General features: G+C 66.3%; 1 protein-coding gene across 1 annotated transcript; it reads right to left on the bottom strand.

Annotated features, from left to right (window-relative positions):
* Positions 1-1,965: 1,965 nt before the first annotated feature.
* Positions 1,966-10,638, bottom strand: RBBP8NL (RBBP8 N-terminal like). Its single transcript, XM_029221739.1, has 13 exons — positions 10,498-10,638; positions 9,395-9,437; positions 8,784-8,879; positions 8,354-8,466; positions 7,863-7,935; positions 7,371-7,501; positions 7,146-7,228; positions 6,726-6,892; positions 5,413-6,130; positions 5,036-5,162; positions 4,467-4,537; positions 4,242-4,368; positions 1,966-2,614 (listed from the first exon to the last, which is right to left on the bottom strand). Exons 1-13 carry the CDS (start codon positions 10,556-10,558, stop codon positions 2,595-2,597), a joined length of 1,830 nt encoding a protein of 609 aa, XP_029077572.1. The 5' UTR covers positions 10,559-10,638; the 3' UTR covers positions 1,966-2,594.
* Between the last annotated feature and the right edge of the window lie 3,954 nt (positions 10,639-14,592).

Genomic DNA, 14,592 nt, shown 5'->3' with positions numbered 1-14,592 from the left:
GGCGGCGGCGGCGCGGGCGGCTCGCGGGCCTCGGTGGGCGGCGGCGGCGGCGGGGGCTTCTCGCCGCCCGGGCCCAGGCTCGGGGGCCGCCCGTCCAGGGAGATGTTGTTGAGAAAGAAGAGCGCGGCCTGGCGGCGCCGCGAATCCCCTCGCCGCCGCAGCGCCTGCGGCGCGGCCCGGGCAGCAGGGCCAGGGGACTGGCCCGGAGAACCACCCGCCGCAGCCGCGGCCATCCTCCGACTGAGCCCGCCGCCCGCCCGCCACCGCCCTCCAGCTCGCGCATGCGCCCGCGCCCGCCGCCCATTGGCCGGGGCGCACCCGTATGCAAATACATCGCCGTCACGCCCGCCCATTGGCCAGCGCGGGGCGGGGGGGGAGCGGCTCCCTTGGGTCCTAGAGTGGGTTCCCAGGCGGCCAAGGGGGAGCCGGGAGAAGCCGCGAGGCCTGGCTCTGGGCGAGCGGTGGAGGTACCGCGGGTTCGAGTCCCTGACTCGGAAGTCGCGGCCCCGGGGCGCCAGTGCTCTGTTCCACTTGCTGGGCTGTCGCGTTCGTGGTCAGCGTTCTTAAAGCCTCGTCTTTAGGCTCCAGCGCACTTCCCCTCTTGGGGTGTGTGTCTTTGCGGGGGCGGGGGTCTCACGTGCGGGCGCTGGAGCTGTACCACCCTCGGGAGCCCCAGGAATGGCCAGCGGTGCCCCCTGACCTCCCCCAGTGACTGAAGACGACACCGCGAGTCCGAGGGGAGAAGGCACCTGCCTGGGGTGGCAGGCAGGCGGGCGGTGCTGGGCCTTCAGCCCCAGACAGAGTCCTGCACGGCCGTCAGCAGCAAAGCGACCTTGAGTCTGGGGGCGGGGGTGCCAGGTCTGTTTCCTTTTCTGTACCGGGACCCCCAACTTCAGAGCCGGTGGCTTCATGCTCAGGTGCTGCCTTCTGGAGCCCCCAGGAGCCCACCTGTGTCTTGGGGGACAGGGTCCTGCAGCCACCTCTGTGCCACTGGCCTGCTCTGTCCAGCTGTGTGCCTGTGGGCTTACTTATCCTTCAGGTGGGGGACGCTGATTTCCACCTCAGGGTATGGTCAGGGTTGAGTGGGCTCAGCCCGGGGCTGTCACCAGCGCTGGGGCTTCCCGGCGGTTGGAGACCGGCACTTGCCGTGTGGTTTGTCCACGCAGCTGTGAATGCTCCTCCGTGGAACCATACACGGCACACGCATTTCTCTCCTCCGTGCAGGTGTTGGGGGGCGGGGCAGACACAGCCCTGGCCTGCAGAGCGCCTCCTAGCGAGCGGGAGGCCAGTATCATCATCGTGGATCAGGGCCCCAGGGCCTGGCCCTGCTGGCCAGCTGTTACCAGTAGGAGGACCCTGGCAGGTTGGGGCGGGGGCGGGCTGCCAAACTGGTAGCTAATAGTTAAGCGGATGTCAGATGAGGAAAATGAAAAGGGGCGGTGGGAGGATGAAGCGATGGAGGGCTGTTATTTGGTTATTGGCCCTCAGCTCCAAAACCATGCTGTCTGCTGCCTGATAATGGAGCTGGGCCCTGTAGACTTTTCTCCTGTGCCAATTGGCATTACGTTAAACTTCGGTGGTGCCGCAGGGACACGGTGGGGGCGGGGGGAGTGGGCGTGGTCTTCTTCCAGGTTCTGTGTCGGGTGGAAGCCTGGGTGAGCTGCCCTGTGTGCCCTGTGGCGGGGCAGATGGCTCACAGGCCAGTGGACCAGGGACCCAGAATGTGGAGGGGCTCTGTGTGGGGCCTGGCGGACATCCCCTGTTGTGTTCCCACAGCCCTCCCCAGAGGCTGCCCTGGTCCCTGTTATGCTCTGCAGATGGGGCTGGTTTTGATCCTGCCCTTCAGAAAGGGAGTGACTTCCCATCCCTGGGCACATTCAAGAGCCTCTTGCGTCACCTGCCCAGGCAGGTGGAAGCCCAGATGACTCCCGACCCTGCCAGCTGCACACGCCATCCTTCATTACACTTTATTCTCCGGGTGCCCTGGGACCGGCGCCCCCTCCACCCCCCACCCCCGCTTCCAGGTGCTGCCGTCATCCTTCCTGCGCCTTCACTGCCCAGCACCCGTTTGTGGGACTCCACGAGGGGGCGCCCGAGACCACTGCTCAGAGCTCCATGCCCCGTCAGGAATGGGCGGCCAGGCTCGCAGCCCCTTGGGTCCAGGATGCTAGTGGAGTTGGTGGGAGGAGGGGGCACTGTCCAGGAAGGGCTGCCTGTGCACAGCAGGGGTGGGGGCGGGGCGGGGCTGGAGCTTGAGCCGCCCTGGCCTCCCAGGCCCCTACTCCCTGCAAGGGAGCAGATGCTGGGCTGAGGGTGGCGTGCAAGACCATTTCTGAGATGGAGGGGTTCAGAAGACCAGCTTTCTTGGCCTTCCCAACCCCTTTGGATGTGGGCCAGGACCCAGTCCGCTACGCTGCTGCTGGGGCCGTCTGCTGGCTGGCGGCGTGGGCTGTCCTGGCCGCGGGCAGTCGGGTGGGGAGCACGGCTGGGCAGGCTGGGGTGCCCCTGGCTCTCTTCCCAGCTGCTGGTGCTGGGTGAGGGGCTGCCGTCCTTGGGGTCCCTCGGGCTCCTGGCTCCCCTAGGTTCCTTACTCCTCAGGATGGCTTCTTCGAGGCTGTGGGAAGTGGACCGAGGTTAGACCAGGAGGCGCAGTAGTGGCCTTGTGTGTCCTCTTTTGCAGCAACACTGGGCTCTCACCCAGGGCCTCGTGGGCAGTTTCTGGGAACTCAAGAGCCCACACTTGTTTGCAACAGCAACGGACACCAGGGCAGGGTGGCCCGATTGGAGGGTGAGCCTTGGGAATTTGGTGGAAGCACAGACCCTCTCCCCAGGTGTGATCCTAGAATCAGCCTGGCCCCAATGCCTCCCTTGCCACCTTGCAGAGGGTCTGGGACATTCTGGATAAGCCGAGCTCACGGGAAAATTCTCTCAGAATCCCCAAGACATGGGCTAGGTGCTTCCATGGGCCTGCCTCTGCGGCCACAGGGAACGGGCATCTGGTTCTTGAGACCCTTACAGGTGGGACATGCCGAGATGCTGGGCTTCAGGCCCGTCTCTGATGCAGAACCAACTCTAGGTTCTAGGTCAGACAGATCAGGTTGGAATCCTGACCCCATGTACCAGCTCTGTAACCCTGGGCAAGTTACCCCATCTCTGAGCCTCAGTTTCCCCATCTGTGAAACAGTGATGATTCATCACTGGGCTGGGTCATGAGGCCCAAAGGCAGTAACGACTGGACGCTGTCTTGAACTGCTCCATGCGCACAAGATACAAGGGCGCTGCCCCTGGCGCTGAGCCATGTGGCACAAGCTGGGCAAGGGTCCTGTCCTCACTGATCAGCCCTGTGGGTGTTGGGGGGCGTGAGTGCCTGCTGGGGAGGCCCTGCCCTGGCCCGGGTGGGTGGGTGAAGGTGGGAGTGGGCTTGACTCAGTGTGGAGGGTGGGGGCGGACACGGTGCACCCCTTCGGACCACGCCCACCAGGACAGCTTCCAAAAATGCCCAGTGGGATGTGCCACGAGATCACACAGGCGTGCTGGCCTCCTCCACCGCTCACCCGGCAAACACAGGCTGCGGTCACCTTCCCGGCAACAATGGCGCATTGTGGCGGCCACAGCCCAGCCTGCGACGCAGGCCTGCTTGGACAAACACCAGGCGGCATGCAGTATCAGCTAGCTCAGGCGTTCTAAGGCTCTCGTGGGCGCCCAGAGGCCTGGCCTGAGCTGCCACTGTGGCCGGAGCAGGAAGTGGGAGGATGTCTTGATACCCGAGGCTGGAGCGGGGGGTGGGGGAAGCCCACAGGTACCACCCTTGGCGAGCACGTGAGCGGCCCCCGAACCCCCAGAGGGAACAAACACACAAGAGGGTCCAGGAGTGCCCACCCCATCCCGTGGGACTGGGACAGGGGGAGGGGTTCAGGACCACCAGGCCTGGGGGCTGCTCATGGCCCAGGACGCCCCTTCTCCCCTGTGACAACGAAGACGATACGACCATCCTCAGCTGTGTCCCTGGAATCTCACGATAGCCCTGGTATCGCCCCCTTTCCAAAGGGAAGCAGGCTGGGGGTGAAAGGGCCAGCCCGCGAGGAGAAGTGCAGTCAGGGTTCACGCAGGCCTGACCCGGGTCTCTGTCACAGGGCTGCTCCGGGAGAGGCTCCAGGGCTGGCTGCTGGGCTCCAAGTAGCCAGAAAGGTGGGGTGGGGGCATCAGTGCTGTGGCCGCCCCGCCCAGCCCTGGCCGCCCACCTTTGCTCCACTGGTCTGAGGCCCGCTTCCTCTTCTGTGGGCCCCGCCCATGCTCCGTGGCGCAGAAACTCCTGGGTCCCTCGGCTGGCAAGCTCTGCATGGCCCCTGCCTCGGTGCTCAGGCCCACCTGATGGGGTGGGGGTGTGGTCATGCTGAGGACCCTCCCCGAAGCCTGGGGCAGCCCTGGTGCCCCCACCCCACCCCACTGTGTGGCCGGGCACCCACCTCGCTGTCCGAGGTGTCTGGCTTGTCTAGCTCATCCGACTCCAGCCGCTGTCCTTGGGCTTTGCTGAGCTCTGCAGGACGCAGGGTGTGGGTCAGGCCAGGCTGGTGGCCTGGGAGTCTAGCGGAAGCACAGGCCTCTAACCTGCCGTACTAGGACCAGTGGCAACAACTCTTCAGATGAGGAAACTGAGGCACAGAGGGACCGAGGAACCTGCCTTGGGGTTGAATCCAGGCCCAGTGTCTCCAGCACCCGTACAATGACCCCACCAGCTGGAGTGTCCCCTGGCTTGGTTGCTGGGTGACGGTGAACTCCCTACCTGCCCGGAAGCCCTAATTGTTAAGATGCTCTCCTTTCATTGCCTGTGGTCAGAAACATGCCCTCCCTGAGCCCCCAACTGCTTTCTGGGTCTGTAGGTGGGGGGAAGCAAGTCCGAGACCCAGGGTTTGGTTGGTCAGGCCCCGGGTGCTGAGCCAGGTCCTGGGATCGGGGCCCCCAGCTGATGCTGACCACCGCAACTCCCGCCCCGCTGCGGCACCACTTCCTGCGTTCTCGAGACACCAGTACTCACCCTCACCCGGGTGGCCATCTCCATCAGGCCTTTGCGGGCAGGGGGGCAGTTCTGGCCCCCCTCTGTCCTCATGTCCTGGCCCACTTGGAGGGGGCAGGCTGGGGCCTGGGAGAGAATGTGAGGGTTCCTGGGGGGAAGCAAGTAAGTGACTTGAGTTCACATGAGGCAACTTCCCTGCCCTCGCCCGGCTCTGGGCGCAGCCTGCGGGACCCTGGCTGGGGCTGGAGGGTCAGCCGTCTCCCGTGTGGTGTGACTCAGGCGGCCAGGCTCTCCGCCTGGGAACCGGCTGGTGGAACAGAGGGAGGAGAGCAGCCCAGGGCTCCTGGGTGCTCTGGGCGGGGCGCGTGGAGGCCAGGAACAGGGCTTGGTCCCTTTACCGTGGAAGGTGGAGGCTCTTCCGCCTCTGCCTCTTCGGCCCCCTTGGTGCAGTCGCCGAGCCCCTGGACCCCAGACTGTGCAGAGGGCTCCACTCCCTGGGGTGGCTTGGGGCTGGGCGTGTGGGCACCTGGGGGGCTGAGTGATCCTGGCTGGCTGGCAGGCTTGGGGGCGCCGTCCCGGCCCCGGCCCCACTCCGAGAGGTCCAGGGGCTTGTCTGGGACATAGTCCTGTGTGGCCGAGGCCTCCTTTGTCCCGGGACTGCCTGGGCCTGCGGGCTGTGGGTGCTGCCCTCTGGGCAGGGCTGCCCAGGCTGCCCCGCCCCCGGGACCCTCGGAGTGGGGGCCGGCTGGCGGGGAGGGTGGCGCCTTCCCCGGCACCGGTGGGCCCCTCAGCCCGGCACCGCCCGCCCGCCCCCGCGCCCACAGCTGCTGGGCCAGGAGCAGGTGCAGCGCTCCCTCCAGCCGCGGGTCCCGCACGCCCGCCAGGGTGCCTGGCAGGCCCAGCAGACCCACGGGCTCCTCCCAGGCCTCTGCCTCCCCGGCCTTGAAGCCCGGGGGCTGGGGGCCTCTGGGGGCTGTGGCGGGGGCCTGGGGGCCGCTGTGAGGGCTCCCACGGGGCAGGGCCAGGTGGCGGTTCAGGTGGCAGAGGCGGTCAGCCTGGAGGGAGCTCTTCGGGGACTCGCAGGGCTTGGCAGAGGGCAGAGAGGCCTGCAGGATGCTGTGGGCGAGGAGGAGCCTGCTGACCATGGCCCACGGTCACCCCCGTTTCACAGGGAGGACCGGGGGCCCGGGGAGGCGAGGCGAGTGCCCAGGTCACACGGTGGGTAGCTGGGAGGGGAACTCCCGGGCCCCCTGGGCAGAGTTGACCTGGGGCCTGGGGGCTCTGAGGAGGGACCTGGCCACCAAGGCCTCTCCCTCTTCTGGGCGTTGGCTGCCTGCCCGGTTCCCCTGGAGCACCCAGCCCACCCGTGGGCCCGCTGCAGCCCCGCCCCCAGTCTCCTCTCAGACGCTGAGAGTGGTCTCAGACCATGGTGAGAGCCTTTGCGTGGGCTCTTCTGTGGGGGCTCTCGGTCCCCATCTCCAACCCCCATGTCCCCCTGTCCCACCCTGGCCATTCAGGAGATGGCCACGTGGGAACTGTGCTACGGGCAGGGTAGCTGGGAAGGCCAAGCCAGGGAAGGGTGGGGCTCCTGGAGGGATAATGGGAGGGGTTCCCCTGGGCTACTGGCCCCTTCCCCAAAGGTGGGACCAGAGTAGGAGACTGGGTACCCGACTGAGGCTGCTCCCGGTGGCGGCGGTGGGCTGGGCCTCACCTGTCCAGAGGGAGGCTGTGCTCTCCAGACGGGCTTGGGGGGCTGCTCCTGGGGGGCGGCAGTGGGGACGTCCCGTTGACGGAGCCCCGGTTGGCGGAGCAGGCCCGGGACCCTGGCCGCACCACGGCGATGGTCCCGTGTAGCTGGTTGGAGATGTGCTGGGGGCTCTGCACGGGGTAGCTGGGTCAGCCTGGGGGCGGTTGGCTGCTGCCCTCTGCCCTTTTCTCTGTGCGACTTTGGGCAGGTCACCCACCCGCTCTGAGCCTCGCCTCCACCCATGTCACAAGGAGCTCAGGGGTCCCTGCTTGGCACGGGCCATGTGCGTGGCACATAGCAGGGCTGGCGGCTGGCGGCTGCCAGCCTCCTGCCTCGCGCTGCCCGGGGAGAGGAAGGAGTGGGCTCTGAGTCCCTCTCCCTCACCGTGTCCGGGGCCCGGGGCTCAGGCAGGTTGGCACCTGGGGAGATTTTGGCTACTGGAGACGTCCCGTACCCCACCGGCCTTTCTGTGGGAGGAGAAGCAGAGGGTGGGATGGTTGGGAGGTGCTCAGAGGGGCCAGCTCAGTGCAGAGGGCTCCCCGGTCCTGGGGCTCCAGTCTCCTGGCCTCCCCTGCCCCCCAGCAGCCCCTCCTCCCCGTGGACCCGCACCTGCGTGGCCGTCCTCCACCTCCTCATGGCCTTCCAGTGGCTTCTCAGTGACGGCCTTCCGGGTGCCCAGGGAGGGGAGCAGCAGGGGTGACAGGGGTCCTGGGGCACCCTCCCTGAACTGGGGCTTGGCCCTGTCTCGAGAGGGGAGGCAAGGACAGGGTGGGTAAGGGAGGGCAGTGTCCCAGAGGCGATCAGAAAGGCCAGGACGCCCTCCTGGGGACCCAGGTGACCAGGAAAGACCACCATCGTCGGCTCACACCGATGTCCCCGTGGAGCCCAGGCATCAGAGCTGCCGTGGGTGCTGGGGCCCAGCTCCGCTTCTAGGACCTGTGCTTGCAGACCAGGGGAGGTCGCATCTGCTCTGGGGAGCTGGCCTGCGGGAGCCCCTCCCCTCTGCGCCGCGTGCCTGGGGCCCGTGGACGTGCTGGGCGCCTGCTGTGGCTGAGGTGTGCGGGGTGAGGGTTGCTGGGCCCTGGTGCCCCCCCCACTCACCCTGGGCCCCGGAGCTGCTTCACCTCCTCCTTCAAGGCGTCGTTCTCCTCCTGCAGCCGGGTCAGCTCGGCCGCTGCAGAAGGCTCCGATTAGGAGGGACTGGGGGAGGGGAAGCAGGGCGGGGTGGGGCCCCACAGCCCCCAGGGACACCCCCCACCCCGCCCTCGCGCCGAGAGGAAGGGGCGTGTCGTCATCGGCAGACCCTATGAGACCTCACGGCTCCGCAGGGCCCTCCTCATCATGGGAAGGTGGGAGCTGAGGCCCCGAGAGGGCAGGGACGCCCCCTGCCTGGGTAACTGACCAGTGGGGGGCATGTGGGCGCCAGCGGGGGGCTTTGCACCATTTGTCTGTGAGTTGGGGTGTGGGTATCCCGCCCCACCGATGGCGTGGGCCAGATCGCATCTTCCCCTTTCCCCGAGACCCCTCGTCGGGCTGGGCGGGCCCTGGGGGATCGCCGGCCCCCACGGGAGGGACTCCGTGGCTGGGCTCACTGAGTAGGAAGACATGCTGCAGGCTCTGGAGCAGGGAGCTCTCGAACTCCTGCTGCTTCTTCCTGGCCAGCTCCTGGGTGACCATGCAGCGGTCGCACAGGCCGGCCCGCAGCCTGCGGGGGTGAGGAGGCGAGAGGCCGCTCTGAGCAGGGAGCCTGGGACCCGCACTGCCCCCCTCCCTGGACGAGCCCTGCCTTTCCCGAAGTGTGTTCCGTGGAAGCCCCGCCTCACCCCTACCCCGGGGGCTAAGCGCTCCATGTGCCCTTGAGTTTGGGAAGGAACCTTGAAAATGCAATTTACTTAAGGCTCTGAGACGTCCTGCGGTGGTTTAGTTTATGCCGGAGCTTCCCAAACTCGTTCTCCGCAGAGCCCTCCTCGGCTTCCCTGTGCGCCCTGCCCCCATCGTGAGCGTGGTGTCAGGTGCCCCCACCTGTTCTCCAGCGCCCGTAGGTTCTCCTTCAGCACCCTCTGCTGCTCCCTGAGCTGACGGTTCTTGGCACAGAGCTCCTCCGCCCTCTGGGCGTCCCTGCGGGGGGAGGGGGGGGACGGGCCGCGGTGCGCATGTTGCTCTGCTGGGGCCCCGCGCTGCCCCGCCAGCCTCTCCCTGGCCTGGGACTGCCTTGAGAAGTGGGGCCTCGCAAGGGCAATGCCAGCACGCCCAAGCGAGAGTGTTCGCGGCCTCCCTGGGGACCCTGTCTCATCCATGGTGCCACCTGCAGCCTCATCTGTGCAATGGGGACCTGGGGAGCCGGCCCGCGGGTCTCCCAGACTCACGACGAGTCCTCCTGTTGATAATGATTGGTCCCGGAGGCGCCCTGCATGGACGCGGCTTGCCCAGCCCCCTGGAGGGTCCCTGTTCACTGGGGGAGGGGCTTGGACCTTGGACCAGAGACTCCCCCAACCCCCAAGCTGAGCCTCAGTGTCTGCTTCTGCATCACAGCTGGTGGTAGTTCCAGGGCCCTGGGGCTGCGGGCGTGCCCGTGAGCGGCTGGGGAGCCGCTCCCCTTCCCATCTGCTGGCCCAGGGCCTGTCCTCACTCACCGGCACCTCTCTGAGTTCAGTTCCAGAAGCTTGTTCTGCAGGCCTGGAGGAGCGAGGAAAGGAGCAGAGGGTCAGGCCCAGCCGTGCTGCCACCCCTGCAGCAGAGCTGGGGCGTTTCCTGTCCCCGGTTGTCTGGCAGGGCCCTCTCCAGACGCCTGCCGCCTGGGTCCCCTCACTGACTCCCTGAGGTCGCCCCCTGGGCGGGCTCCCAGTCTGCACCTGCTGACAGCTTCCGCCCCCTCTCCTGGCTGCCTGGGTCCCGGTCCGGGCCCAGCCTCTCCCCTCCCTGGGGTCTCTGGCTCTGGTGTCTGTCTGGAGATGGGGAGGGACCCTGATGCTGGGAGTGACCAGCTACCTGGCCAGGTCCCAAGAGGAATGTTTTTTGGGTGCTGCCAGAGTTGAAATAAAATGGGCCCTTGGGGGAGACCCCAGCAGACCCCCTCTTCCCCACCTCATTGTGGTCTGGCTTGGGCCCTAGGCTAGCCCAAGCAGCCCCTGCCCCTCTGGGTCTCTGGGGGAGGTGACCCAGGCCCTCTCGGGCTTCAGGGTGTGAGCGCTCTCACAAAGGTCTCGGGAGGGTGTGGCCCGGGCACTGGAGTGAAGGGAGGGTGTGGCTGCAGCCCTGTTGCCGGCATCGGACTGGGCAGACCTCAGCCTGGGTGTCCTGGAGGGGAGCAGAGGGATTTCAGCTCAGCGCCCTGGAAAGCTCTAGACAGGCCTCTGGAGCCTTGAGATCCCATTGCTAGTAGGGAAGTAGGTGACCTCGCTTTTGGAGGACACTGAGGTCCCCACCTTGGGAAAGGGGCCGGTCTTGGCCAGAGCTTCTCGGGGTCTGTGACCAGGCTGGCTTTTGATTTTTGCTCTGATGCTAGCTGACCATTCAGGGACCACCCCTCCAGGGCTGCGATCGGAGGGGCTGGTCTGAGGCTGGGCTCCTGACCGCTTGCAGCTCTGGGCTCTGGGTCAGGGCTCCCCTTCTGGGCCTGGAAGGCAAGGTCCCCAGGTTTGGCGAGATTTGGAGGCGCTGTGTGGGAGCCCCCCGGCCTGGCTTTGGCCCTTAGACTGCTGTCCGGGTGAGGGTTTGTCCATCCCGAGACGCTCACCCGTGATCTCATTCTCATGGACGTCCTTCAGCCGGTTTAGCGACTCCATGAAGCTCTCCATGGCTTCCCGTGGCCCTGGCCCTGGCCCAGGCCCCTCTGTGCTCCAGGTGTAGGAGTGGCCCCTTGGGCTCTACTGCCCCTCCATTTCCAGCCTATGGAGCAGAAAGTGCGGAGACGGTCACATTAGCTTAGGAAGGGCCTGTGGGATGTAGGGTCCAGCAGTAGCCTGGAGAGGAGGTGGGTGCCGGTCCCAGGGGGTGTGGGAGTCTTGTCTTGTGACCACCCACTGGGCCATGTCCATACCTGAGGGGCACATAGAGGGATGGGACATTCTCGCTTAATCTCAACTCCCTAATCCAGTCCTCACAGCAAAGCAGGTGCCTGAAGACGCCAGCTCCCGCTTGGTGCTGGGGCCACGACGGTGCCTGCGACGCGTGTTGACGAGGCCCCAGACCGGAGATGCCCATGCCTGCCCGCAGCCAGCGGATCAGTCAGCCAGGGCGCGTTCATCCAATGGGAGAGCCCACTCGGTGGGGTCCAGGTGCCCGCAGTGGCATGGATGGCCCCGTGGGGCCATGGCGGGGGCTCTGGGGGCCGGCTGGTTGTTTCCCCTGCAGGAGCTGGTGACTGTGCATAGGTGGAACTCTACCCAGCCGCCCCTTGTGGCCTGGGCCCTTTTTCCTGCCTGTGTTTCACCTCCATGAAGTGTTTGCTAAAAATTAAGAGTGTGGGGTTGCGAGCCTAAGCTGGGAGCTGGACAGTGTGACCACCGTGAGCCCTGGCCCCTCTGAGCCGCGCTTTCTTCCTTCGGGCAGTGGCCACGGTGCCTGTCTAGGGGGCACTGGTGAGTATCCTGCAGGGTCCCATGGGGTCCAGCTCCTCGGAGCTGGGTGTGAGGCCGGGGCTCAGCCCAGCAACAGCTTCCTCACCATGGTGCCAGGCGCCACCCTCCACCAGGCGAGAGCCCCTCAGTCCTTGTGGCAGACCTCTGGTGGTGGGTACCGAGGCCACCATTGGCCGCCACTGTCCAGCTCTGTGTCACCATCTGTCACAGAGCTGGGAGTCAGACGCACAGCTCACAGAGCCAGGTCAGCGCAGGTGCCACCAGCAAAGACCCCCGCCATCAGCGACCCCTCTGTTCCCTCCTTGAACTTAGCCTGAGGAGCCCTGGGGGTCAGCTGACCCTGAAAATGAGCGTCTGGGGTCCTGGCACTCCCGACTCATCTGCCGGCTCCCTACCCTGATCTGTCAGCAGCGGTTCTCGGTTTGCCTTCTGTAGACTCCCGGAACCTGCCCCAGAACCTCACCTTTCTTTCTTTCATGGCGCCCGCCTGGCCCAAGCCACCACCCCACTGCTGGTGCACTGCCGGCTCTGCATTGGCCACCCCAGCTTCCAGGCCTCTCCCCAGGAGGCAGTCTCTGCGCAAGCCCTGGGGACCTCTGCTCAAAGCTCCCTGCGGGAGGCCATGCCTGATTCCGCCCCCCCCCTCCCCGGGCACACTGAAGGAGGGGTGTGGTCTCGCTTGCATTTCAAAGTTTGCAGCAACAGTCTCCAAACTGGAGACCCTCAAATGCCTGCTGGCGAGTGTCCTGCGGTGGCAGGAGCGGGGATGTCCCATGCCATTACGGTTCCCACACCGCAGAGTCGGGGTGCCCGCTGTGGGAATCACTCACCGGGAGTGCGGAAGAGGCACAACTGCTCTGGGCTCTCAGAAGTTGGGGTGGCGGGCACCCTGGGGTGGTGGGATCAGTAACTGAGGCGAGCAGGCCCTGTGATCCCACGAGAAGCCAGGGGCCAGGGCGAGCTGCCTGAGGGGAGACTGGACAGTGGAGCCTGGCTTTCAACTGGGTCCTCGAACCCCAGGTCAAGGTCAGAGTACCGGGGAAGCCTCGAGGCTGGGACCAGCAAGAGGACAGAGCGCAGTCCTGCGTCCTGTGCTGGCCACGGGAGCTGGCGGGAAGGGCCAAATGGGGTGTGCTGGGGGGGTGAGCGGTGGGAAGGTGGGGCTCCCCAAACTCACTGTAGACCTGCCTGGCGCCAGGGGAGTGGGGGCGTCGCATGACAGCTCTGTGTCGGGTGGGTGAGGGCTCTGGGAACAAGGGGGGCTTGGGAGGGTCCCCCTCCTCGAGGCCGGGAGCCAGAGGGATGTCCTGGCAGGTTAGGGGAAAAGATGCTGAATTGCAGAGGCTGGGGGAGACCAGGGCTCGAGCGGGGTGTACCTGATAACCCCGGCCCCACTTCCTGAACCCATCTAACCCTGATGACATTGCGAGGAGCCCACTTTCCAGATGGGGAAACTGAGGCCCAGAGAGATCAAGTCATGCTCCCTGGCCACCCAGTGGGAAGCGGGGGTCGGGGCTTGAATTCACTCTGGCGCTGAGGATGTGCCCTCACTGTCTTGGACCAGGTACGCACTCCAGGTGGCCCTGCTCTGCTGGCTCTGCACTTCTTTATTTTGCGGTGGGGCTTCTGGGAGATAAGACTGTGAGGCACCCCCCCCCGGCCCCCTCCCGCCGTGGGCTCGGGCTCCCTGCGGGCTGGGGGAGGTTGGCCAGGGAGGGGCCGAGCCACTGCGCCTGAAATTCCACCCAGACCCGTCTGTCAGGCGGTTCTTCCGCATCAGAGCCGGAGCCTGCTGCCTGCTGCCGCATGTGGGCTGGGCCAATGCTCGTAAAGGAGACGCCCCAGGGAGCCTGCAGTGCCCCTGGGGCTGGGAGAGGCTCTGTGGACACCAAGTCTGAGTGAGAGACCAGCACCGTTCAGTGTGGTGTGGAGACCCTGTTGGTAACGGCCCAGGGCACCCTCTGTCCCCCACACCCTGGCTCCTCTCTGTATCCAAACCATCACAAGCCACCCAGGGTCCCGCCCGGCTGCCCCTCTCGGGGTCTCTGATGGGCAGGGGGAGACACCCTCCTGCATGGTGGGCAGGGAAGCAGCATGGACGTGGGTCCTGGGCAGGATGCGCAAGCGGCTGGGGGCACAGCTGGAAGGGATGCATCCTGCTGGGAGCCCCGCATTTCCCAGGGAGGACCAGGGCCATCCAGGCCCTGGTGACAGTGCCATGGGGGTGGTGTGACTTCCCTGGGCAGGCAGGTGACAGAAGGGCGTTTGGCCTGTGAAGTAGACAGTCTCCTGGGGCAGCCCCTGTCCCAGCCTCACCCTCGGTGCAGGGAGGGTCCAAGGAAGCGGCAGGAGGAGGAGGGAGGCGGGCCCCCACCCGAGGTGGATGTGGTGGCTGTGAGTAGGAAGAATCCCCACTGTAGAAGTGCACAGGGTCTCCTGCCAGGGCTTGGGGGCCCAGCCCTCCCCGGTGGCTGCGTTGTGTTTGCCAGGTGTGCAGAGCTGCCGGGTGGGGCGCTGGGGGTTCAGGGAACTCCAGGCAGGAGGGCTCTCCCCCAGGCCTGGGGTGGGGCTGCAGTGGTGCTAGGATGAGGGGGCAGGCCTGTGGGGTAGGGCTCCGGGCTGCTGCCTCTGGGCCGGGGGGCCTGCGTACAGGGGAGGGTGGCCTGAGTTGCTGGCTGGGGTGGGGGTGGGCCTGGGGGCAGAGGCCTGAGAGCTGCTCCCCAGGGTCCTGCGGGGATCCCAGCCCCTCCCACTCGGGATGCTCAGGCTGGGAGGAGCCCCGGAAGGAGCAGGTGGGAAGGAAGGGCTGGGGGTCAGCTGCGCCAGTGACCCTGCCCACCTGCCACTCACACAAGGCAGAGGACCTCCAAGCCCACAGGCCCCTGTCCTGCCTTCACCCTCTGCGTGACCGGGACAAGCGCTTTACCTCTCTGAGCCTCAGTTTCCTCATCTGGGGGGTAATTCCACCCCCATATCAGGTTGCTGTTAGGCTCCACCAAGTAACGTGTGTCCAGGCGACACGTCCGGGTGGCGCGTACTCAGCACTGGCAGGTGCTCAGTTAACTGCGGGTGGAGACCCTGCGTCCACCGCGTGCAGTGCCCCCGCCAGGACCTCCCCCACAGGCGGCCCCAGGAGTCCAGAGGTGCAGCTTACAGGAGCCCCTTCTCCCTTGGACAAGTTCAAGTGCCATTGCCACAAACGCCCTTTGCAGGAGGACAAGAACGCCCCCTGACCCTGAGTTCAGGGCAGA

Source organism: Monodon monoceros, unplaced genomic scaffold (genome assembly GCF_005190385.1).
Source record: "Monodon monoceros isolate NGI ecotype Baffin Bay Population unplaced genomic scaffold, NGI_Narwhal_1 Super_Scaffold_13, whole genome shotgun sequence".
NCBI lineage: Eukaryota > Metazoa > Chordata > Mammalia > Artiodactyla > Monodontidae > Monodon > Monodon monoceros.
The sequence above is the reverse complement of the archived record's forward strand: the minus strand, read 5'-3'. Positions and strand labels throughout refer to the sequence as shown.

Excerpts from the sequence above, each read along its gene's own strand:
- RBBP8NL (XM_029221739.1), bottom strand. The coding sequence starts at position 10,558 with ATGGAGAGCTTCATGGAGTCGCTAAACCGGCTGAAGGACGTCCATGAG. Across the intron at positions 8,467-8,783 it reads CTACGGGCGCTGGAGAACAG|GCTGCGGGCCGGCCTGTGCG; the intron begins GTGGGGGCACCT and ends TCACCCCCGCAG. Across the intron at positions 4,369-4,466 it reads CAGACACCTCGGACAGCGAG|GTGGGCCTGAGCACCGAGGC; the intron begins GTGGGTGCCCGG and ends CCACCCCATCAG.